General features: G+C 37.5%; 1 protein-coding gene across 2 annotated transcripts; it reads right to left on the bottom strand.

Moving 5' to 3' along the window:
- Nucleotides 1-25,560, bottom strand: LOC103708704 (protein S-acyltransferase 10). Of its 2 annotated transcripts, XM_026805270.2 has the most exons (12): nt 25,400-25,560; nt 25,192-25,306; nt 18,463-18,537; nt 18,269-18,340; nt 18,035-18,169; nt 11,557-11,590; nt 9,563-9,672; nt 7,749-7,835; nt 7,455-7,538; nt 3,908-3,973; nt 3,678-3,820; nt 1-429 (listed from the first exon to the last, which is right to left on the bottom strand). In XM_026805270.2, exons 1-12 carry the CDS (start codon nt 25,473-25,475, stop codon nt 422-424), a joined length of 1,005 nt encoding a protein of 334 aa, XP_026661071.2. In that variant the 5' UTR covers nt 25,476-25,560; the 3' UTR covers nt 1-421. The 2 variants fall into 2 exon arrangements, with proteins under 2 accessions (XP_026661071.2, XP_008791982.2); XM_008793760.4 differs by lacking the exon at nt 1-429 and having other exon boundaries at nt 3,386-3,820; nt 25,400-25,559.
- Nucleotides 25,561-25,798: the final 238 nt, after the last annotated feature.

The raw sequence follows: 25,798 nt of genomic DNA, 5'->3' as shown, positions 1-25,798 counted from the left end.
AAATATGGTCAAGCATTACTTCGTTCAGCATCTCTCTTTCTGAGAGAGCAAAGTAGATAAAAGCTTGAAGTCCTTACAAGACATGCATGGATGCAGTAATATTACTTGATATGTCCTATAATTTGTAGTTGCTGTGGACCCCCTCAACATAACAATGTTATCTGGGATGCATCTGGCAAATGATCAACATATCTGGAAGCTCTCCCATTCATGATGTCTCTCATGTTTAGCATGATGGAGATCACTAAGAAGTGCATGGATGGATCAAGAAACTTGCTCGACTTTTTTCTCTTTTATGTTTCTACAAGATGGGAAACTGATCAGCAATTGAAGATGTCTTGCTTGATAAAGCAAGACATAATCCAGCTCCAGTACCTTAGGCAGCCTTAATCACCCATAAACCTGAAAAAGCCAAACCCACCTACATACCTAATACAATAGAAGGGAAAATTTAGCCATTAAGTACCAAATTCAATGAATAAATAGTATGTTTTTTTGAAAAATATGGTGGGTTTCCCTTCGAATCTTGAACATAAATAGACTGTGTATTTCAAAGGCCCGAATAGCCTCGAAATGGGGCCATCGATGGTCCTGCAACCTATTGGCAAGTTGCCCTATCATAGATACCGAAAAACTATTTAATTTCAAAATAAAACATACAAAAAAATAGGTATTATGTGTGAAAGTTATGATCTTCGAAAGTTTTGATGGTCCTACAGACCTATTTAGTTTCAAAATAAAATATACAAAAAATAGAATTATGTGTTAAAGTTATGATATTCGAAAGTTTTGATGGACTAATCTACTCATAAAATCTTGCTCCTGAACTCTATTGAAATATACTCGAAGTAACTAAAATGGTTCACAAAAATGACCCCAAAATAAAGCTCAATCCCCACTAGCTCTCTTGGGTGTTAGTCTCTTCTTCTCGGGCTCTCCTTCCCTAGCTGATCCCACCGTATCCAATGGGATTTGTCCCAAACAGCCAAATGAGAAAGAATCCCCACACAACTTATAAAAAGCGAATTGGGCTATTCGGCTGGTCAAAAGACAATTTGGCAGAATAAGGAAAGAATAGAGGGTTAACCAAGCCAACTCCCCACTAATCAATTTAAATTGAGGAAGTTTATGGCTGGTCCCTCCATGGACCATGCCTTAGTCATAAGCCCCCTGGTGGATTGATTTTGTAACATCCGGTCTATAGGTAGATAAATTTTTAATTTTCCATCCGTGGATGATGAAAATATGCTCTATAATCTCTAACCCCCATCTTACTGATTCTCCCGACTTCTTCGACTCTAGTGTCTCTCTGGCTTGCCCCGACTCCCTTATCTCTCTAGTCTGCCTCAACTCCCTCATCTCTCTAGCCTACCAATCTCTTTCCTCTCTTCTTTTTTTGGTTCTTGATAAATTTTTTATTGATTCCGATATGGAGGTTATTATGATGGAAGTTCATGGATTTCTTGGTCACTACTTTATTTGGAAGACCAGTAGGATCTCTAGTTGTTGCTTTGTTCTTGGTTTTCACTGTTCTTTTAATTGAGGATTTCATTGTGTTGCCCAAGATAGCAACCCAAGAGAGAGTGAATTGGGTTTCTTTTAAAAAAAATAAATCTAGCTGTAATGAGATTATTGTTGTGTTCTATGAAGGTAATGTGCCGTGAAGAAGAGAGCAATGCAATAAAAGATAATGCGGAGATAATAAAGCAATGGAACAGTAGAGAAAAGTAGAAAGAAGAGCACACAAAAAAAACATATAGAAATTTTGCAGTGTTCATAGCATTGCACCTCCTACATCCATTCCCCATGAATCCTCTTGGAAATTTCACTATATAATTCATAGATTACACAGTCAGCCAACTTACTAAATGTTGGCCCAACCTTTACACAAGAGTTTCCTCCCCCCCAAACTTTCAACCATGCAAAGCTAACTTCACGAGCATTAGCCAAACCTTTTCTCACCACATCTCTTCCTGGATCTTGCAACTCTCAGCAAAGTATAACTCTTTATATAATGAGAAAATCTGTTAACGGTTAGCTACAACAAATTAAGGGCCCAATAAATGTCTCTCAGTTGAAGGGGAACAAAGATCCACAGTTACTGGTCTTCCCTCTTCTTAGCATCTTGTGCTCTGTTTTTTTGTCTGATTTTTTTTTTTTTTCATTTTCAAGTTTTTTAGTTAGTTCCTTTCCTCATAAGGTCGAGGAGGCTTCATATTTATACCGGAGAGTCTGGTGTTGCTGTTTGTAGCCATTGGAGGTCTCTATCAACTCCAGTCATTACACTGTTCGGTTCATTGAAAAGAAGACGACTCCCGATGATCAGGAGTTTTAAGGTTTATATTTTACACTGCAGGGGATGACTCCTAAGATCTGAGCAAACGACTCTTCGAGTTAAAGGTTTTTTGCCCAATCCTCTATAAATGACTTATGGTGACCTAGAAGAGACGACTCCTAATATTTTGCTTGAACGGCTCCTCAACACACAAGATGACTCCTTCGTAGCTTGAGACGACTCCTGACTGTTTGCAGTTAGCTCATTTTTTGGAAGGAGATGACTCTTGACTTTATGTCAGTTGACTCTCTAGAACTAAGGACGAGACTAATCTTGGTGTGCCGAAGCAACTTCTAGTCTGCGACTCCTTCCACGGCTCCTTGAGTGTGCCAATCAGCTCTCGAACACTGGAGATGACTCCTCAGTAGCGTAGTTGACTCCTGTGAACCAGAGATGACTCCTAATGCGTCAATGACGACTCTTGAGATCTGCAGTTCCACCCGAGTCCCCTAAAAGCAACTCTTACAATGGTGGAGATGACTTCTCCCTGATTCGCTAAGTTCTAATTTCTGAAAGACAACTCCCATCTAGTTGGAGAGGACTTGCGTCTACTATGTACAACTCTTGGATCTGAGAGATGGCTCTTCATCTATGAAACTTCTCCTCCATTTAGAGGAGTCGCTTCCTCCACCCGAAAACAGCTCCTTACACTAAAATTCTCCAACTTTCTTTTTTTCTTTTTCGAAGACAAATTCAAACAATTTAGTAACTCCCAAGTATTTAGTGTGGGCATGCGTGCCTGCATATGCATGTGTGTGGGGTCACATCTGTTGTGCCCGCATGTTATGTGCACCATGCGTGCATGCATGCATGTGCATGTTGTGTGTGTCATGCATGCGCACGCATGCAGGTGCAGAGAGAGAGACCTCAGATTTTTCTATTATGGATCCACCAGCACCCCCATTTTGATACTTGGAAACATGATACCCTAGCCGCCTAACCCCCTTCCACACCCCAGTGTAGTTTCAATAACATGGATAAAAGTCCAATGCAGAGAAGTACTCATCAGATCAACATATAATTTAACTCACTACGAAAGAATCACAAGAATTTTAGTTTTAAACTCAGATTTCTAATATATGAAATTGTGGTCCATGACATACCTTACCCATCACATATAAGGGAAAGATCAAGAAGCAGATGCTCTAGACATCGACCAAAAAAAAAAAAGATTGAACACTTCATAAAAGGATTGAGAGAACTGCAGGCTGAAATCTATATATTTTTCACACAACAATAATACTGAAAAGAATGAAAATCTAATGCTACGATGCATCAGAAGAAAAGAAGAAAGAGCCAATCCGCTCTTGTCAACAACACCGACAGGACATGATGTCCATACCAGTATATGGTCTTGCTTTGGCTTCCAGTTCCTCCATTGCGGGCACTGCTTCCATGGTATATTTGCCATCTCTGGAGCAGCAGAAGACATACAAGTTCTTACAAATGCCTCTGCTAAATGGATGAACCCTTTCAGGAATTCCCCTACAGATCAAAATTTTCTCATAAGTACTGTTACTGATGAGCTAATAATAACTTCATGGGCATACAGGAAACAACAATTATTGGTACCTCAGGTATAGAATGCGTCGCCTTCTCACCAGTTCATAAGTAGTCTGGTTTGTCAACACTAGGTAACTATGCAAAGAAAAAGAAGATCAATTAAAGCACACCAGCATGCATATGTTAGGCTCTGAATGTTGACAAGTGTAAATTTATGAAAAGTGCAGCTCAAAGACGAGGACTCCCTATCCACTACAAAAACTTCACCAGTTAACGCCTCTTGCTAGATGCATTTCATCATGTAGTTAAAAAAGTGAAGATTATTTGTTCTACACTAGTGAGCTGTTTGTTTTTGTATTTTTGGGCCTCTGCATCCCCAAATACTTTCCAGAAATTGCATCTAATGCTGGAAAAAAGGTGTTAATTATAGTTGATAAATATTCAGTTTTCATGGAGTAGGAATACAGTAATTGCCACAGTATTGATATTGTGTTGGTTACTTGGTTAAGATATTGAGATATAATTTTGATGTTTCAAATCTGTATCATTTGTATGGCTTCCAAGCATGGAAAAAAAAATTAGATTTTAAAATTTGTTGCATCATGTAACGGTGGTATATCCGGTGATAAAGATACATACTCGATGAGGCACTGGCAGTATTCTTAAGCAGGAAGAAACTATCACAATAACAAATTGTAGGGAGAACAATCTTCAACATCGAAATGAAGTGTTGGTCCTTTGTGTCTATCAAATTTCACCTTTGATAGAAAATTAGTAATTTGCATAAAAAAAATTTATTAGTAATAACTGTGGTATGGGTGATTTTGGAAACCACATTCCACTTATCTCAATTCTTAACAACACATTCTCAACTCTTATACCTCATAATGATTCTCAATCTCTCTCTCTCTCTCTCAAGCACGAGGCATCCATACCTTAACAATCCAATCCCATAATTTTGGACTGTCAATCACAAACTCTTTTCCTTTCAAATTTTGAAATGTTTCTATACAAACTTCTCCCACTATTTTGCTAGAAAGAAGTACAGCCTTCTCATATTTCATTTCAGATAAAACCTAGTCATATCCTTTTCTTCCTTTTCCCAAAAACGAGCAATTGCACTTGAAGTATTCTATTTTTTAAAAACTTTAAACTCAAAATCCATCTCTGTTTTTTTTTATTTTCGAAATTAGTAATCAGTGCTGTCTTTATGTTCTATAATACAAGCAGAATTAAGGTAGGAAAGGAAGATGAGGAGAAGGAAGAGAAGAAGAGGAGAAGAAGAGGAGAGAAAGGAGGGAGGAGAAGAGCAGCAGATCTGGCCTGCTGCTAGGCCATTCGCCCACATCTAGACTGATCTGCATGAGGGAGAAAGGAACGGCAGAGAGAAGAGGAACAGAAGAGGAAGAAAACAGAAAATATGCCTGGTCGGCAGCCGGATGATCAGTTGTAGAAAGGGGCCACTGAGTCTCAGATGGAGTTAGGAGAGAAGGGTCTCGCATGGTCCCTAAGTCAGTGAAAAAAAGAGAAATCCCAAGCAGAGTCTCTTTTCAGAAAAAGTGAAACCTAATCTAAATTAGCTTTAACTTTTTCCAAAAAAGTTGAGTCTGGCTTTTGAAAAACAAAAACAAATGAAAACAAGTCTTCTAAACAAGTTTCTCGCCTTGGTTTTCATGTTCCAGCCGTTAAAAAATCAAAAACTTGAAACTGCATGACACCAGAGATGCTCTATATTTTCAAAAAGAGTAAATCCTATTCTCATAAAAAAGGGCATCCCAAAGTACGGAGCTCCTGTCACTTCAGTGTCTAGGGCGGATCAGATATATGCAGCCTTACCCTGCATGTCGCGAGGCTGTTTCTGTAGTTCAAACCCGTCACATATAGGTCACAATGAAGCAACCTTATCATTGCACCAAAGCTCGTCCTCTTAAAAAGCTTATATTTTTATAAAAAAAATATTATCTAAGACATTAATATCCAGCGAATTTAAATAACTTTGGATAACAAAAGACTAGCTTTAACTTTTAGCATCTATAGTTGTACAATAAAAATAATAATTTATATAGTTAAATAATATCTTTCTTTTTACCTTTATTATACTTAACATGCATTGCACATGCATGTATGCTAGTTTCTCGAAAATTATCATTTCCAATGTGACAACATTTGGTGAAAGAAAGTCAACTTAAGCCTTAAGTGAAGCAGAAAAATCAAGTCCCAATTAGATGACCGTGAATCAAAACAACAAAACTGAAACAACTTCTAACACCATTGCATGAGTAGTTCTTGATTAATACATAAGAAGAGAATAGAGATCTTCATAAATTTATCAAGTGGAAGAAGAGAAGAAAGATATGAAAGATGTGCACTAGTCAAACAACCCAAATGACCTTAGCTAATAGACTTAGCGCCCAAATAGTCACCTTATGACAGGCAACAATAATTCTTTGACTAAGACACTTCGTTCAGAACATCTCATACTTCTTCCACATGTATGGACATTTTAACACGTCTTAAAGAATATATGATTAATGTAAACAATGCAAAACAATTTCAAAAATATACTATACTTCGTAAAATTTATAATAAACTAATAACTAAGTAGAGCAATAGAATGCCATTGTTGTCCTAACCTTAGTTATAAAGATTATCGAGCTTCATTTTAGGGGCTTGCTGGAGCCACATAAGTGGAGCTTCTCTACAGTTCAAACTTCAATGCAGCTTGAATTATAAGCAACACCTGCAGGTGCTCCTCTCTTGTTGGGAGTGTGTTGGGGGATAGTGGTGGGGGAGGGAGGGCAAATTGAGGTGGTATTGACCATGGGTGGCATCCGCACTGATACGATCCATAGGAAGGGAGGAGGTTGAGTTGTACAAGAGGGAAGCACAGGACACCATGGCTGAAAGCAAAAGGGCTTGTCGCTAGTGATTGGGTGGAAATTGGAGGGTGACAGGAGCCCTAGGACGGAGCGCCGAGGCAGGAGAGGAAGGCAGCTGGTGGAGGGGCAAGAGGTGGTGGAGGAGAAAGTAAAATATGCAGCACCTATTACAACATCAGTTAGAAGCGGCAGCGGCAAGCCAATTATAGCATCAATTAGATGGTGAAATATGCAGTACCTTGGGGCAAAATACGTTTTACCCAGATGACAATGCTATAACAATACCAAACATTTCCATAATCGGTTCGACAGTACCAGAGAATAGGACTGATAAGAGTTAGATGCTGGAGTTTTCTATGAAAAGCAGAAGTCACACGGCATACCTAACAAAATTAGATTGACCTAGCATGTCAGCAGAAGGAGCATGTATGCCAATATTGAAGAATTTTATTAGCTTCCTAGACATAAAATTCATAATTAAATAAGCAATCAGTAATGAAGCATGATCCAGAGTACCACAATAAGTAAATATGCATTATTAGCCTCCTAGATATACAATACATCACAACAATACAATATATCAGACATGCCGAGATATCAATCCCTGAATGCTGGAAAACATTTTGGCATTCAGCTAAAGTAGGAGAGCATAGCCCTAAGAAGCACATAAGTGAAGCATGATTCAGACTACCACAATTTTTCTCATCACACAATACAGTCACGAGTCCAAGTCTTACCTATGGAATAGCAGCAGTAGAAGTAGAAAGACAAGGCAAAAGATCAATGCTGCTAACAGCACTATCACAAAAAACTCCTTCCACCTGAGTAGACCATTTCAAGCAAACTTGCATGAGCTTGTCACAGTTTAATTTAAAGTATTCAGAATGTTAAGAAAATTGTGATAATTCCCATTGATGTTTTTATTAAGATCTTTAGTAATTTTGGCAATTGGTGACAATGACACAAATACAAAATAATGCAATTTGAACAAAGGGCTGTACTATCTAGCCTTAAGGAGAGTAACACCATACCAAGCCTTGATGATTTTTGAACTCAACAAGTCAATATACAATATAACAGTCCATGCACACAGAATTGATTCTTCAAAAATGTACCACCTACAAAAGGAAAAAAAGGGGACAAACACATTACATTTGCAGATTCAAAAAGTCAGTGAGAAGCTAACCACAAATATGTGCTGAATGTTTGGCAATTTATAAACATTGTTCGAAGTTTATATATACAGCTTCTTGTTTTCCCTCACATCTGTACTTTTAGAAAAAAATAAGATTCAAGAGTAATCTGGCAGGAGAAAAAACTTATAGTTTAGCAAAGTAGCTGGATGAAAATGAAAAGTTATTGATATCACAGAGAATACGAGACATACATAGACTAAACTTCATGAAGAAAACAAGAACATACAAATTCAGAAAGTCCATAAAAAGTAGAAAAACTGATATATTGATAAAGAAAGGTTGCCAGATATCAATAAAAACTTCATTATCAACTTAGTTACAGATGATTTTAGTGAAAGCAATACTGAAAAATAAATTTTAGCAGTCAGTATGTTAAGGTTGGTACGTGGTAGTACAGGTTGGTACTGCTGACCTCTCTAGAGTGTAAGAATAATGACAGGCAAAAACTTAAATGTCTGAGGGTTGGTGACAAGAAAGTAAAATTAAATGAACTTGCACCATGGAAACAAACATAAAAAATAATACAAAAGGGCTGATAGAATGGAAACAAACTTGGACACATCAAACCCAGAAATCCGTATGACCAAGATTTGCTAAAACACCAACGACAATAAAATGAGACAAGAATAAAGCACAAGAAAGGGTTCCTTGTTGTTAAACACTGGAAGAGAGATTAAAGGAGGTTCAAGAAAAAGACTTGAAGCAATTTTAAACTGAAAAATGAACAACAACAACAACAAAAACAAGAAGTTAACCAAAAACATTAAGGTCAGGAGCAAAAGGTCCTAGAGGAGAAAGATGTGTTCAAGAAAAAAAAAAGTTAGTTGGAGAACTAGAAAGGTTTGATATTGGAGGTGCTATGAGGGTGCCAACTGGCTGGGTTGGTAAATCCCATGTGTTGATGCAAGAGACCTGGGTTTCCACCCTCACTATGGTATTCAACCAAGCTTCCACCCATCCTAATTCTGAAAAGAGGAAGAAAAGGATGGTCTAAATCTGGTATTTTCCACAAGTATTTTAAAGATCCACACCTCCTACAAATTGATTTCAAACATGGAATAGCTTCAAGCTTCTAAATATAACCTCCATAATTTGGTCATTTTTTCAGAACTTGTTGAGTGGCCTCCAGAGATTAGGTTGTCCAACTCAGACCTATAGTCATAGAGGATGAGGGCACTGTTCAATTGAATGGTAGATATTGGCAAAGAATGAACTTATGTCAACCATCTCTGAAGCTACACAAGAACAACGCTATAAAAGTCATGATTTAAAGTTGCATGGCTAAAAAAGAAAATGCTCCAGATACACAATGTGATAAACAATCTCCAATGGGGGAAATAGAATAATTACAGGTAGAATTATCGAGGATATATACCACACAGAAACAAGAGCATATGCAGATACATGAACATATCAACAAAGACGGGTGCAAACACATACACAGGCATGCACGCATACATCACCCACACATGTGTGCATATATGCATACACAATACATGCCTACTTACATAAACACATACATGCACATATATAAGCACACACATTGTGTATAAACATAGAGAACAACATTTACACTGCATGCGATATGAGCATGGACGTTCAAATATCTTTAATGACATAGGGAAAGATGAATTTGAGAAAAAGCTCACCAAAATCGGCAATGATTCCCTTGGCCAATGCAAGTCCCTAGCCACACACAATGATGATCAAATTGAAGGACACATTTGTCACAATCATGGCAATGCTTCGAGCGTGGAGGCTGTGAAATGTTGCACAAAATTAAAGCTTGATTTTTTTTAAAAAAAAAAAATCATAATGTTAAAATTTTGCAAGCTTAAGCATATGATAGTGAAATAATTGAAAAATAAGATGCCAGTATAGCTTATTTCAAGAATTTGATTACTTCTAAAATGGAGAAAGGAAGTACCTTTATGCAACAACAAGTAAATATAATACAGCATTGTCAAACCATACTATTAAGATTTTGAGATTCACAGGCATGTTTTTTGAATCAGGAAACTCCTGAAGTTATCTAACATTCCAAAACCATTTTCTTGAGTATATCAAGATACCTTAACACAACATTCTCAATGAAAATAAGAATTTTAGAACAATGTATATCCAAATGGCTACAGCAAACACATCAATTGGTGTAATCACAAACAAATTGGCAGAAAAGTCATTGACCAGAAACTGAAAAGGATGATGCTGTATAACAAGAGTAACTGCCTCATAGTCGGCTAGACTAGGGGTGAAAATGAACCAAGCAATTTGCAAGCTGCTCGAGCTCGCCTCGAGCCCAAGCTCGACTCGACTTGAACATTATCGAGCTCGAGTAGCTCGAACAGTTTTTCAAGTCGAGCTGGAGTAGCAAACTACTCGATTGTATCAAGGGCTAGTTTGGTATATGCGTAGTAGAAGTCCGAACCGAGCAGCATGACCTTGTACTACCCGGTTCCATGTTGTACCAACACGCACCGCCTGATTTTAGGTGGTACCATGACTGGATGTGAGAAAATGCTTTGTTGGTACAATGTGCATATCATACCATACCAAAGTTACTAGTATCGTAGCTAGTACCATTATAAAGAACCTTGCAAGCTCACTAGATAACTCCTCTATTACTTGTGAGGGCGCTATCTGGTCAAGTCAAAACTGAGATTACCTCCCAAACCAAACCTAGATCTATTCAGGGATTCAAGATTTAAATTTGAAACCAACCAAGTCTAGTGGCAGTATAAGTAGGTGAAATTTCAAAAACTCCATCAGTTCCATGGATTTAGCATAGGTATGTAACAACCAGTTTCCTACCAGACAGTCAAGTTGAGATAGAGTATGAATCAGATCCAACGCTCAATTAGGTCTCAAATTATTTGATGTCAATTTATTCCACATTCAGTATTGACCAAATTTTCTGTTAGCTCAAGCCAACCAATTGGTTTTCATGTTACAAAGCATGGAAAAAGGAGAATGTGAATAGGCCTTAGTTTCTTGCTCAAAGAAGTAACCTAGAAGATTGAGGATTTGGAAGCTCAATTCCCCAAATATGTTGTGTGAGAAATATTAGATCGAATTAGGTCTAGTTCAGGTATATATTTACTGGACCTACATGAAGACCCTAAATCATATACTACTTTTCCCATCATCTACAATATTATTGGAGGCTTACTAGGACAAGCCTTACTCTTTATTGTATCCGAATTCCTTAATTATGTCCTACAAATTCTGGTCATGCTCTATTCAAAATCTTGTCTTGTTCGAAGACAACTCTTTAGAATTGCAGAATGTCTGGCTTAGACTTATCAATTCCTACAATTCCCTTAATTCTTGTGGATAGTTAAAAAGTCTGCCTAACTTTAACACTTAAATTGCACCTTGGCCATGTCTAGTTACCAGATGGGTATTTGGCATTCTGTGACAAACTCTCAGCCAGATGTATTACCTTATGTCCTTATCTTTTGTTTTCTTCCTATATGTTAATTCCTATGCTTGTGTCTCATGAACTGCATCCTATAATTTCATTATGCAGGCTCTAAACATGTGCAACATAGTATTTTTATATGGGATTTTCATTAATTGAATAAAAAATTAAAACATTTTGGGTTTGGTCAAATTTGACCAAGCAAACATAATTGGATTTTACCTGAATTATATTACAGTAAGCGCAAGTCCAATTCCTGCCAGAGCAAAGGGAAATTCAAAGTTATTGAAACATTACGGATCATTCAATCTTGATTTCTACCATACTATAGTGCAATAGAGGATAAGCCATAGAAGCAGAACAACAAGTAAATGGTCAATACAATGCTAAATACTATCGGTCAACAACAAATAGCAAAATGGTCACATAAAGTATAGAGTTTGCACATTCCCTATACTAGTAGAAGTCTCAAGCTATACTTTAATAACTTCAATTAAAGTTTCTTTCAATTTTTTATTTTTGAAGAAATTAAAGATGATTTCTTAATAAATGTTAGACTCCGCTTTTTTATCTATATTTATCTAATATTCTCAACCACATCTACTTTCCATCCTTCACAAGTAATGTCCAAGAAAATTACAATTTCATCTATTTTAAAACTTCAATTTTTCATATCAATCATGACAGACATTTTCCACCTTTGCCCTAATCCTTATGAAAACCCCTAAATTCACTGGACCTCCTCTAAAGAAGCTTAATAACAAAATAAAATCCTAGCCTAAAATTGTAATAATAACAAAATAAAATCCTAGCCCAAAAACATAACACACAAATACCTTCCGATCTTCATGCCTTTTCCCCTTTACATGATCTCAATTAATAAAAGCAGTAAGCAGCAGCTCAGCAAAGGAGTATTAAATTCTTTCTCCTTCACTAAACTTTCAGGTTAGCCTAGAATATTCCATAGTTCATTATTAATAGATGCTCCTAAGTCCTAACTCTATTTGACTTTTATCTTCCTTCCATTACTAATTAGTTACATCCCAAGGTAGTCTGGTTCTTCAAAACATAGTAACAATATTGATGTAGGAGAGTGCCAATTTATAAGACCCCAGCAGTCTGTTCTAATGAAGAGATTTTCAGTTGATGTTCTTAAAGAGCCTTTATTGTTGTGCCACTTTCATGGTACTATTCATGGTTCTTTGGCAGAGAACTATTCATGATACTCTAACAAAAACTCGTTGGAGGCATTTTAGTCTTGTGGAGTTTCTTTTCTTATGTTTTTAAATGATGACTAGATTTGTTTGAAAGGTTCAGATTTAATGTTGTTAGGGTTTTGAGTAGTATTGCTCGGACATGACAAAATCCAGAAATTTTGCAACACTTTGATGCAACAGGGTACACCATGGCACAGTGGCATATAGTCTCACGGTCTCACCCCTTTTGCCAAAGAAAACAATGGCACATCTCATGGTCCTTGAAGGGGAAAAAAGGGAAAACTGAGCATGCCTCTTCCCTTAGCCATCAAGAAATGGGAGAAGAAGGGAGAGGGGAGGGAGAAGGAGAGAGGGGGAGAGAGAAGGAGAGAAGAGGTGGGGAGGAGGAGAGATAGAGAGAGAGGGGAAAAAAGACCCACCCTCCCGTCTCCTACCCTAGTGGATGATGCAAGGAAAAGAACAAGGAAAGAAAATTCACAGCCAACTCCTCTTTCTTGCCAATCCCAGATTTCTTCCAAGGAAAAAGATAAAAAGCAAAGAACAAAAACTTCAGTGGATACTGTTTGCTGTACTATCCAAACTACTGTCACAGAGAATTGTTCACAATAATGCAATAAAAATTAACTTCTTAGGAGTCTAATGCCTTTTAGGGTTTATTTCTTATGTTTAAACTAATAGCTAGGATTTATTTTTAATTGAAGGATCAAGATGTAACATTGTTATGATTTTGCCCATATAAAGGTTGTAATGATCTCTTTATAGAGACGGTCTTTGAGATAATTTGATTGAAAGAAAGAAGAAAGCCAAGGTTTGGCTGTTCTCCCTCCCTCTCTTTTTCTGTCTCTATCCTTTAAATGCTTCTCTCCTTTTCTATGTTCTACTTTATTTTTATCATTGTGTTTTGATGTGATTTGTTTTCTACCCAAAAAAACTACAAAAGCATTGTTCCTAAACATGAAATCCTAAAATTATTTTCTCCAAACACATAATCCTTTGCATCAATCCCTAACCCCTAGTATCCTAAAATTATTCTCCAAATTACTGAAAATTTCTCAAATTATTCTTGAATTTTTACACTGGCAGAATGATCCTCCAGATTATCCTTGGTAATAAAGTAACAAGAATATTTAATTATTTGCCATTATCATAGATTTTATGATTTACTCATGAATTGCCCATGACTGATTCAAAAACTTTGATGCCTTACAAATTAATGATGCTCTATGTTGTTACTGGTGGTCTTGTTTTTGCTACTATTTATGGTTAGTTCTCACCAATTCTATTTTTCTTGTGAAGAAATATAATAGATAGTTCAATAATCAAAGTTTCTTTATTTTTGTTGTTTTTCTAATCTTTGATCACCAGAAATCTTTCCAAACGTTGGACGAATTGTCCTCATTAGCTGAACTGTGCCCAAGAGCTCTAGAGTATAGAGATCAAATTGGTTTGGTATTAGAGTATCCATGTCATTCAATTGGAGCACATGTTAAACAACTGATGATCAAAAAGATTGACACAATAGAAGCTTGCCATGAAGCCATGTATCCATGTTTTGATAATCATGATGGCAATCAAAGGGTCATGAGGAGTGAATAAACCGCATGGAAGATTTGCTAGATGAGATTTAAAAGATTAAAATGTCACATGCTGCAACCGTGCCAGATATGGTTTGCACTTTGCAGCACATGATATTGGATGGCACAATTCTGTGCTAGTCATGTGCTCATCATTGCGCCAAGCCTCTTAACAAAAAATTCTGTGGTGATCTGTATTGGTCCATGCTAATAGGTAATCGGCATATGCAAACACTAACCAATATTGACTAGGATAGATAGGTACAAGAAATACAGAGGTTACATACTCCTGTACCATGCCGATACCTAACCAGTGCAAACCAGCATGCTAAAGCACTTAAAACCATAAAGGAGAATAAGGAAATGTTGGCCCAATTCAAAGCAGTCACCTTTCAACCCTCCATCAATAACTTGACAAGGAAATGTTTTGAAAAAAAAAATATCATGAAGATAAGGAGCATTTAGGGATCAACGTACATTCCATAGACAAATTGATTATAAACAAATCATCAATAGGACAACTGGAGCTTCTTAACCACACAAAACCAAGCAAATTTTAGCTACCATGGATGGTAATGAATTCTTTCAGATCCTAAATACCATGAGTTGCTTAATTTGATTTCTAGGGACAGTGAATGCTGGTTTTGGTGACAACAAGCTAGCTATTTGCTAGATCTCTACATAGTGATTATTAATTTGACCCCACGGAACCCCTTTTCACACAAATGAACATGAACATTTGTTTTATTGCTCTTGGTAAATAAGAAAAGGACTCAGATTAGAGATTTCAGATACTTGTGACATGGTAAGACCTGAGAAATTTCTAAGTAGGATAACCCGCTGCCTTCTCCTGCTTTCAATGACTGAGGGAACTGAGGTACAGTTTGTTAAGGGCCAAACTAAAAAGTTCACACATCATGGAGTCAGTCAAGAAGTCACCATCTGATTAAAAATTGGCACAGCTAAGGGACCAGAACGAGTAGCCAAAGAAACCCTTTTGGACAGTCTCTTCTAGACCAGCCTTAAAGGCTTGACTAGCTTTTTTGGGGGCCTTAGGTTATTTTAAAGTTGCTGTTAGATTTTATTTTAGATGTGCAATCGGATATTTTTGGTAATCTGGCAACAATATCCGCTGATTTTGGTGCCTGAAAGGCCTCTGGTTGCTTCCTTTTTTAAGAATTATAACTGAACTCAGATAAGGAAGCAATTGTTAGCAGCTAGTGGCTAGTGCTATTTGCTTAAACATTACTCACTTAAATTGTTTCCTATTTTAGGTGCCCTAAAGGATTCAAAAAAGAAGTTCAAGCAAGCTATATATTGCAGGGCTTTAGTTTCTATCATTTCTCTGTTCTAATTGCAATTTGAGGAGTCCTAATTAGAGTAGGATAAGTGCAAAGTTTAGACCAAAAAAGGAATCTTATATTCTAGTTGTTCAGTAGATGATTTTGGGCTTATATTTTTAAAAGTTCAAATATAACATGGGTGCCGGCCCCTTTTACATTTTTCTTATTCTTTTCCAATTCTTTTTCTTAACACCTTCACACACACCCCATCCCTCTCTTATGTCAATTTTTGTTTGTTGAACCCTTTTCCCTCATTATCATTGCTTCAATCTCAACTGTTTACCACAGTTAAAGAGTGAAAATGAAGAATACCTTCACTTGAAGTCAGAATTTTTTTGACTTAACCGTGTTCCATAAGATGTTACACCCCAGTGCCTTGAAGAGAAGACAATTGACACTGTTATCCAGAAAGTAATCTGGCCAATCAGAATGACAGCAAGCTTGCGTTTGATCTTGTCTCATTCACCAACAACAAGTAACCCTACACACCTCTGGTGGCATCAGAAATGAAAGAACCTCCACATGCATATTTCATGCCAAGTTATTGCACTTCATTGTTATGAATATATTTTCATCAATTCCAACAGTTGGGTGACCCCATAATAGATTAAGCAAGAAGACTGAACTAACCACTAAGACAGGGTTTTATGAATTGAAAGATATTTTGCTGCATGATATAAAGCATGTTTGAAGATTGAAATCACAAATGAGCTGAGTGGACAATCAATCAGACCACTTCACATATTGAGAAGCAGAACAAGAGAACACAAACCATTGATGGATCATGTTACTATAGAATATGCAGGGCATCATGGTTCAATTGCTTATGAGAAAAACTTAACTGTTACTAAGAAACATCCCGAGAACCTGAGTGTGAGATGCTTTTCATGTGAATGGGTAGTTTTCTTTACAATGTCCCTGACAGTACCACCATGCTCTAGGTTGAGAAACAATCAATTGCAACCACACAACTGCAGCTATGGGTTTGAAAACTGATGCTGATGGAAAGATAAACAATGTTCAGAAGCATAAACTGGACCAAGACTAAGACGCAGCAATGTTGATGCCCATTCATATTGAAGGATGGACCATAAGCAAAAGCTATGCCAGACGAGCGGGTGAAAGAGCTCAAACTAAAGATGAAAGGAAGGAACAACCTTAACAACTCAAATGAATGGTTCACCATGAATTACATGGTGTCCGATACTAATGCCTACCTTCCAAGATTTAACAAAGTTAGAAATTGTTCTATGTGGTGCTCTATTGTATGTGATCCATATTCTGGTGAAATAAATGGCCGATAGATTGAAGGTCAAACATGACACACACACTAGACAATTTCACCATCCTTCCAATTGACTACAAGAAGATGGCCATGGTTGACACTTCACCAGCCATTAATATAGCAAAGAAATTGATTGATCAAAAAAAATGTTATTTTCTCAGATATGACAAGGATATGGGATCTTAAATCCATATATAGGATTTCAATTTTGAAACATAGGTGCATAAAGGAACCAGTTAGCTCTTAAAGATATAGATTCAAGAGAGCATCATTTTTATATGGCCCATTGTTTGTGATTCAAATCAGAGCATCTTTTTTTAAGACAAATCAAGTATTTGTAAAACTTGGGAGAGAGAGAAAGAGAGAGTCCTGACAGCCACCCTGTTAGTGTCTAGTTCTTTTAATTTGTTTTCCGTTTGTAAATGTGATCTTCTAATTCTACTTTCGATTTGAGTAGTTTTAGCAGGCCTTAACCCTGTAAGATGTTGTGGCTGGACAAGTTTAAATAATTGGGTCGCAGCCTGTGTAGACGTCAGATCAACTTTTGAGCTTAGGAAATAAAGGAATATGTCAAAATTACTAGTCTAAAGTATGATACAACCTGGATACCATAGAGTGCTTGTGCCTTTATTATTTTTAATTTTTGTTTATCCCTTATATGTGGTGTTTTTTAATCATAGATCTATTTACAACAGTAGTAAAGTAACCAGAAATGAATTTGCTCCCTATAATTGTTCTTCCATATCATTCTAGACTATCCTACCCCACAATCTATCATCATATACATCCCAAACTCAAACTAATTTCTGCCTTCTCTTTACATGCTATAACCCCCTTGTTTTAGAAAACTGCAAGATGTTCATATTACATTCCAATGTTAAACCATTTCATTATCAGAATTATTGTACATGCATCCATGGATGCATGCATCATGCATATATGTGTATACTAGTCAGCCACTACAAGGCACAGGTTAATTAATTTTGCTCTAATTAGCAGTTAACAACTACAAAGAAATATAAGTTTGGGAGAAAGACGACTGCATGGATCTCTCGTGTTTTCCATCTTTCAATGAAATATGGAATGAATATAAGTTATGACCTTTGTTGCATTGTTTCCACTTTAGAGGTATTTGTGAGTTTCTTCCCTTCTATTACTAGAGATGTTGAATTCCATAATTTATGAACATTAACAAACAATGTTGAACACAGATATAGAATTGAGTAGCCAATAATTTTGTTAAAGCACAATATTCTTGGTTTGCCATAATTACATCCATACCTGCTGGATGATCCAGGAGGGTAGAGGTCCATCACTAGCTTTAACCATGATGACGAATTCATTCGGCAATTATGTCTCCCCAACTGGTTGCGATTCATGGAAGAAGTGAAGCTATTATTTCTTGAAATAGATTGACTTTGCTTGATCATTGAAAATATGCAGAAATAAGATTTGGGTACTGGCAATCATGTACATTCTTGTATGTGCAAATAAGAATAGAACCCATAATCTTACTTTAAAATCATTGGAGAGTTCATAGAGGTTGTATACGTTTCATTTCCAACTCTCATTGCATCAATAACATACCTAACACCATATAAAGAGAAAAAAAAGGGTACATGTAAGCCTGTTTGAATTCTGATAAGGGAATGTAGATTGTTTTCCAAAGATCAATGAGCATAAACTTGATGAGCATGTAGATCAACTACCCTGGGGAAGAACCAGCTGTAAAGAAATATTGAACTAATGTCACCACAAGAAACCCCAAATATATTGCAGTATACCTGGAAATTGGGGGGAAAAAAGCTGTTAAAGAACGAATAAATGAAACATAAAGATTAAAGTGCAAAACATGCAAGAGGGAGTATACACATGTACTAAGAAAACTAAGGACTAAGAAATTCTCACCAGGTTTAATAAAATGATGTGATCAATTATGATACCAGGGATTAAAAAATTTATGTATGCCCTCATATCAGGGACCAAACAATATGATACATATCATGGTAAGTGTCCACATGGGCTAGTACAGCATTGATTCAGATTAGCCAAAAAAAAAAAAAATTGTATGGAGTTTTACACTGCTAGTATAGAACTAGTAGATATTATCGAGGAATGTTGTATACCAGTCAAGGTTCGCCGTCTCGGTACCGGACCCCGTACCGGTGCCACACTAGCATAGTATTGGTACGGTATGGTACGCAGTTCTTTTGGCGTACCGAATGTTGGTGCGCCACCGGTATCGGTACCGATATCGAACCGGTACGCTCAGTACCATTCGGTTCAGTATGGTACGGCATGCCATGAAACAGGAGACCGAAGCAAGCCCCTCTTCCGTGGCTCCCTCCTCCATGCGATGGTTCCCCGGCCGGCCTTCCTCTCCCTCTCCCTCTCCCGCTCTCTCTCTCACTCTCTTTTTCTCTTTTTCCTTCATCTTCTGCCCCTCCGGCGTCGGTCTCGTTTTCATCGCCAGAACCATCCTGATCCACGGCCGGTACGGCTCGGGATGCCCCGAACTGGGCGGTCAGGATGGTTCTACCAACCTTGATCCAGCCAATAATAAGGGGGGAGGTGCAGAGAAGCCTCCCATACCTTCTCATCATCCCAACTTATTTTTTGGTTTTCATTGAAAAGTGCCGGTCAAGGTGGTGGGGCTTAGTTGAGCTACCCAGCAAAGCAAGGCAGGCTGAGGCATTCAAGGAAAGAAAGTAGTTTCTTGGATCAACAAGAAAGAAAAAAAAAAAGAAAATTGCAGCTCCACTGTGGAGAGAGGATAAGGAGTCTATTCATGCTAATTTCAAGACTAGTGGGCCCTCAGATGACTAGTTGCCCAGATCCTCTCGCAATACCAGCTATGATGATAATGAAGTTCTAGTAATGATGCATCTGGTGACTAGGAAGGTGGTAGCGGACATGGTATGGGTACATATGGATCACAGTCCCGTGATCATCAATTCACCAATGAGTCCGAATTCATTCATACCACACAGGATAAAGACCATGGTGCACGCCTAGTAGAACCCATGAGAATACGATTGCATATAGGAGATAGACCTCTCAAGATGGTTTGGAAGATTGCGCCGCTGCTACAGATGACCCCCACATGATGCAAGGTCCCTAGACATATCTGGATCCGAGTCATATGCTGGATCCTATTCCAAACAGCTAGACTACAACCCACATATATATCCTTTATTTGAGGCATCGTATTCGAATAGCTACAATACTTCCCAACCTCAAACAACCTAGGGTTGAATTTTGCTACTTACATTTTTATATAGCCAATTTAATATCAAACAAAAGATCAGTATCAGGATGACCATCTAGGAGGCAAAGATTAAGGATCATAGGGATGGGTGGCAGATGATTTGCAAAGTTGGAGTAATATCCCAAGCTCATACTATGACCAGGATCCCAGCGTCTGCAAGGGATATAAACACCCACAAAATTTTAAATGTCAATATATAATTTGTACTTTAAATCTATTTGATATATTTTATGTAGATTCAATTATATGTATTCATGCATTCAGTTATGCTATAACTGCATAAATTTATCGATCATAGCATGTTTGTCGAGACTCGAGACCAATCTAACATAAAGAATATCAAAACAATATTGAAATCTTAAATTGAACAACCACAATCATTAAAATAATCATTGAAAGTAAATAAAAAAAACTGAAAAAAATGGAAAAAATAAAGATTGTAGAAAAATGGCATAACAATATGGAACCAATATACCATTGCATACCATATATCGGTACGATACGGAACCGGTGTCATACCGTATCGGTCACCGACGGGTACAGCACCCAATATTGGTCCAACGGATCTTGATGTAGAGGTTCTTTAGAGATCAGAAAAAATAAGAGGAAGCTCAGTAAAATGTGATTGGCAATTGTTTGATTGTTGGATTCATGCCCCCAGGCATATCTGAGATCAAGATCAATAATTTTGGAGATTTTTGGTTGAATTGCAAAATCTACTCTAAGAATTTGTTTAAATCCAAAAATAACCCAAGAAAATGATGTTTACTCAAGTTGATTTCCAGATATACTATAAAAAAGGGCCAACTTATGAATCTACTAGATTATATTTTTAAATTAATTTCATAAAAATAATTATTAAAATAGTGATTTATGAAATGTTTCGCCAAAATGATAGCATGTTTACACCGATGATGTCCATTGGGCATATGTTACCAATATCTGAACCATAATGGATGCAATTTGGGTGTACTTGGGTTCCACCATCTTAGGCTAGAAATTATCATAAATTGAAATCAACTTAACAAAAGCACCTTCATTCATGTCCAAAGTTTTTTTGTGTACATGAGGCCAATTGACAAAATCCTTCAATCTAAACTAATTTTCAAAAATATTGTTACTTTTTATTAATTATTTTGAAATATAAATTATATAGTTAATTTTCACACAAATTTGTTTTTATTGATTATCCATTTGTAATTAATTAAAATGCATAAATGTTTTTAATGTTGTTTAATCACATAGAAAGGAAGATAATTGATTCGATGTGCATAAGGTGAATGAACTAATTTGGGCAATGAATTTGCACTTCAAGCCTTGTTATAAAAAAGGAATAGTACGTAAAAATTCTTAAAAGAGGCCACTACCAATTTGATGGTGTTATTTTCATCTTCTTTCGCTATACTGTCAAACAAATGATTTTAACCTTCACGAGCATCAAGTGTTTGCATGCCGTTTACTCCGAATAAATATTAGTTTGAAAGTGGGCTCTATCATGCAAGATAAAAGCAAGGTTATCTACATATTGGATGCCCAAAAACAGGATATCGACGTAAGAAGATGCCAATCTTGTCAACATAGACCATGCCAAACTAAATAAAAAATTAAAAAATACATGTGTCGTCTTTCTCTTGCTATCCTCCTCCCCACTAGACCTCTCTCCTTTCCACTGGCGCCACCTTGCTACTTCGCCATTGACCACCTCTCCTCACCCACCATTCCTACATCCACCCCAAATATTCATCAGAGGATGATAGTCTTCTCACTTGAGACAAGTCACTAGCAAGGAATCACCCAAACAGCCCAACATAACCTAGGCCACAGGGCGTAGAGGAAGGCCACATAGTCCAACACCAAGGTCATACACCAAACCGAGGTCCATGGCCTGGTCCAAGTTAAGGTGCCCGGCATTAAAGTCAAGCAGCATCATGGACCCGCTAGTCAAGGAGCTGGCTATCGACAAGGCTCGCTATGGTATAGATCATTGCTGGACTCCACCACCATTGTGCCTCTTGAGAAGCATTGGTTTGTCATGAAGAATGAGCCTATTTCCACAGAAGGGGGGAAGGCAACCGGTGCTGATCCATCTGCTCATGAGAGGGCATGCCATCAAGGTCCAAGAGAGGATTTAGAACTCCATCTTCTAGTTGTTGGAGTCCTACCTCATCAGGCCCATGACATCAGTCCAAGCAGCAAGGATGCCAACACTTGCGGCGATAAGGTTCGACTTTAGGGTCTCTAAGCTGAGGCTGTTAGGCCTATGGCTAAAGGCCACTCCAAGGGTAGGTTTGATGATGACTGCCTTCCCATTAAAGGCAATGGTGGCCGCATGGTTGACCGTGGAGGAGATGTAGGTATTCATGGCATCGCCCTCGTCAGAGCCAACGACAGCATATTGCCAACAAGTGGTGAGTAAAGAGAAATGGGAAGGATCATGGACAAAGGTAGGGAAGACATACTCTTTTAATCATTTTATTCAATTAGGCAAGGCCAATATAGATGGGATCAACATCCAAATATGTTGATGCCTCTGTTTTTGACATCCCAATACATTGATACCTTGTTTTTGTCTCGTAGGCAGCTACTTTTGCAGTGCCCAATTTTATATTAATATTTATTTTGATTGAACATCATGTAAAACACACAATGCTTGGGGATCAACAAAACTGTCTACTTGGTGGCACAACAGATGAAGATGAAAATAGCACCATCAAATATGCCACTTTTGTGATAGTAGCTTTTTTTGAAGAATTATTATGTAATATTCCCTACAAAAAATTCAAAAAAATTAAAAAATGATAAAAATATATAGACAAAATAAGCTAATGCATACCATCTACCAAAGCATGTCATTAATGCATGTGATATTTTTAAATTTTTCCCAATTGGTGGTGCTACCATGAGGTGAGCGATTGAACTTGCATATCAAGAACATTGTATTACTACTAGATGATTGTATAATGGATTTCCTTTTTGTTCAATACCTTAATCATCCAATTCTATCTCGTAGACCAGTTTAATTATTTCTAGTAACTTAATTTCTTTTCAATTGCTAATTTTGATACTTAATATATTTTTAATGTATTTTTTATTCCATGTTGTGTGATTTATGTGATAAATATGCATGCTAGTGACTTTAACATACAACAAAAACCATGACTAGGGTGGCTAACTCAATACTTCCAGCTTGTTTCCTGCAAAAGAATATAAAATATGACAAAACAATGGAAAAAAATCTCAACTTAGATCTAGAAAGGCCAAAACAAGCTGTATCAAAGACCTAACAGCCATGTCTATATGCACTCATCAATACCCTTTGTTGGTACAATCCTTGGAGTACATTACCATACCCACCCTCGCCCCCATATACCAATATTTCAAACATTGTTAGAAACTAAGTTGAATTCAATTTATAGACACTATTTCAGGTTTCCAATTAATCATTATTTTCTATTTTAGAAGATCAAATATATTGTATTGTACTGTTCAAGGTACTCTTCATGCTACAATACCATGAGCAGTAACCAATGTTACCTAGACACTCATGTCCAATTTCAAAAATGTGTTGGATGCATATCCGAATCGGACACACATAAAACACTTGGACACTTTAAGAAATTTTTTCTTTAAAATTCTTAAAGATTGGTGGAGAGCTGAACTCCACCAACAATGACTTCAACCCTCCATTTTGGTGTTAGTAGTGAGCATTTATAATTTGTAAAGATTGGTCAAGGATGTAGATAGTAAGATAAACTTGTGAAATATTATTTTTGTCATTGTTAATTGGGAAGCTAGGATGAGAAACATGTGCGATAAAAAGCCTCACAAGAATTAATTTTTTTATTATTTTCTATTACGCAATATTTAAAGTTAGAAATGTATATTGTTTAGTTAGAATTGTTTTTGTCCTGCATGTCCCCGGACCTCCTTTTATTGTCTTGTCGAGTCAAACACTTGGATACGCATCTCAATCTGATTCTCATGTCCTTGTCCACGCAACACTGACAACAACAGTGGATGTAAAGGATATTTTCTTATGTAGTTTGAGCTTTTATGAAGGATGTTGACTGGCTGTTTTATTTTAGTTTGCATGTTAGGGAGTTCTAGTAAAATTAAAAAAGGTGACCGGCTAGAGAGAATTACGAACACAGCTGGGGAAAATTCAGAAATTGACTATGGAAGTTAGCTCTGCAAGAAAGTTTACAAAGTAAAGGCCATGAGCCTCTCTTTTTCTCTTGTTCTTCTTCTATTTTTCACTTATTCTCCCCTCTCTCTCCCCCCTTCTCTCCTCAACCCTGATCTTACAGGGCTATGCACTTGGGACAATCAAGCACCACTTTGATCATAACCCATTCCACACACAAGTCTACCATGAAGAGGGGAAAAAGCAGGAAAGAAGATCTCTACTAGGAGTTTTAGCTCTTTCTTCTTTCGACAACAAGAATGAGTTAAAATTGTATTTCCAATCCATGAATTGGGAAAAGTTTTTCACACCATGCGTTCTCTATAACTAAGGATTGCTTCTAAAGTTGTGTTTGTGACAGAAGTTCTTAGAAGGATATTTAATTCTATAATATTATTATTTTAGCCACTTCTCTCTACTGTTTTGCCAACACAGTTTTAGTTTCTTCACAAGTTCTTCATTTCTCTTCTGGATAAAACACCATCTACAACTGTATCATTGATGCTTAGTAACTACAGAGAGATCAGAATTACTTTAAGCAAATACTTTTTGGTAGAAAACGCCTTTTCCTAGGAAATATGCAGAGCTTCAAGACATATAACCAAACCCCATTTCCCTACTTTCACCCCGGCCTACCTTCCTACCTACCTACTAAAGCTCGAGGCCTATGTAGTTGGACGAGCAAAGGACCTCACTAAACAAAGAACTTTGGTTAAATACAGTTATGAGAATCCTTCAACACTTAATTCTTCCCCATTAGAACCTTAAAAGAAGCAAGTAAGATGCTTTAGCCTGACCAATATCAGATTAACCAGACAGGCAGCTTCAAAAATCCACTTCCATCAAATGACGCCCTTTTTCCAAAGATCGACTTCTAAAAAACAATAATTAAGCAATGGCACGACCCTAGCAGTTAAAATCAGATCAATAGGAACAAGAAAACTCAAGAGAAGTTTCAGAGACAAGGACAGTGGAGTTAGAGAGTACCAAGGCTCCTCTTTAGTCTTCCGTATCAAATCGGCATCCAAGAGGAACAGAACGCCCACGAAGATCACGTGAAGCAGCACTAGCGCCACCTTCAGCCCCCACTTAGATCTCCTCGCTGGAAACCAAAGCGACCAAACGAGAGCTCAGAGAATCCAACCAACAATCAAAGAATAAACACGGAAAAAGATCGGATTTTCGGGGGTCGTACCTCGATCGTCGAGGCAGGGGAAGAGACGAAAGCACCGCTCGGCGAGGGCGGGGGCGCGGAGACCGTCGGCCGCCATCGGACGAGTCGGCGGCGCATCCGAGAGCGAGAAGAGAGGGTTTTGGCCCGGAAAGAAGAACGGTGGACAGATGAAACGGGTGCACCGCAGGCACAACTTATCGTCGGCATAGGAGGTTGCGGGAGCCGTTAAGATTGAATTGATCAGCCGAGGAGGTTCCGGGAGCCGTTGAGATTGAACTGATCAGCTGTTTTTTGACGAACAGGAAAGAGATGACACCTAATTCCCTTTCTTCCGCCACGCGGTGCTAGTTTAATGACCCGGCAATATAGGCTAAGATGCTGTTTCGTATTACTGTTGATAGTGGAGGCTTAAAAGTTGGA

The sequence above is a fragment of the Phoenix dactylifera genome, chromosome 2 (genome assembly GCF_009389715.1).
Source record: "Phoenix dactylifera cultivar Barhee BC4 chromosome 2, palm_55x_up_171113_PBpolish2nd_filt_p, whole genome shotgun sequence".
Taxonomy (NCBI): domain Eukaryota; kingdom Viridiplantae; phylum Streptophyta; class Magnoliopsida; order Arecales; family Arecaceae; genus Phoenix; species Phoenix dactylifera.
Note: the sequence above shows the minus strand (reverse complement) of the source record. Positions and strands in the feature narration are given on the sequence as shown.

Bases quoted from the DNA above. Each gene is read 5' to 3' on its own strand.
- LOC103708704 (XM_008793760.4), bottom strand. From the start codon at position 25,475: ATGGCGGCCGACGGTCTCCGCGCCCCCGCCCTCGCCGAGCGGTGCTTT. The intron at 25,307-25,399 runs GTACGACCCCCG...TTTGGTTTCCAG, and splicing joins CCCCTGCCTCGACGATCGAG to CGAGGAGATCTAAGTGGGGG. The intron at 11,591-18,034 runs GTATGGATGTAA...TTGCTCTGGCAG, and splicing joins CCTCCTGGATCATCCAGCAG to GAATTGGACTTGCGCTTACT.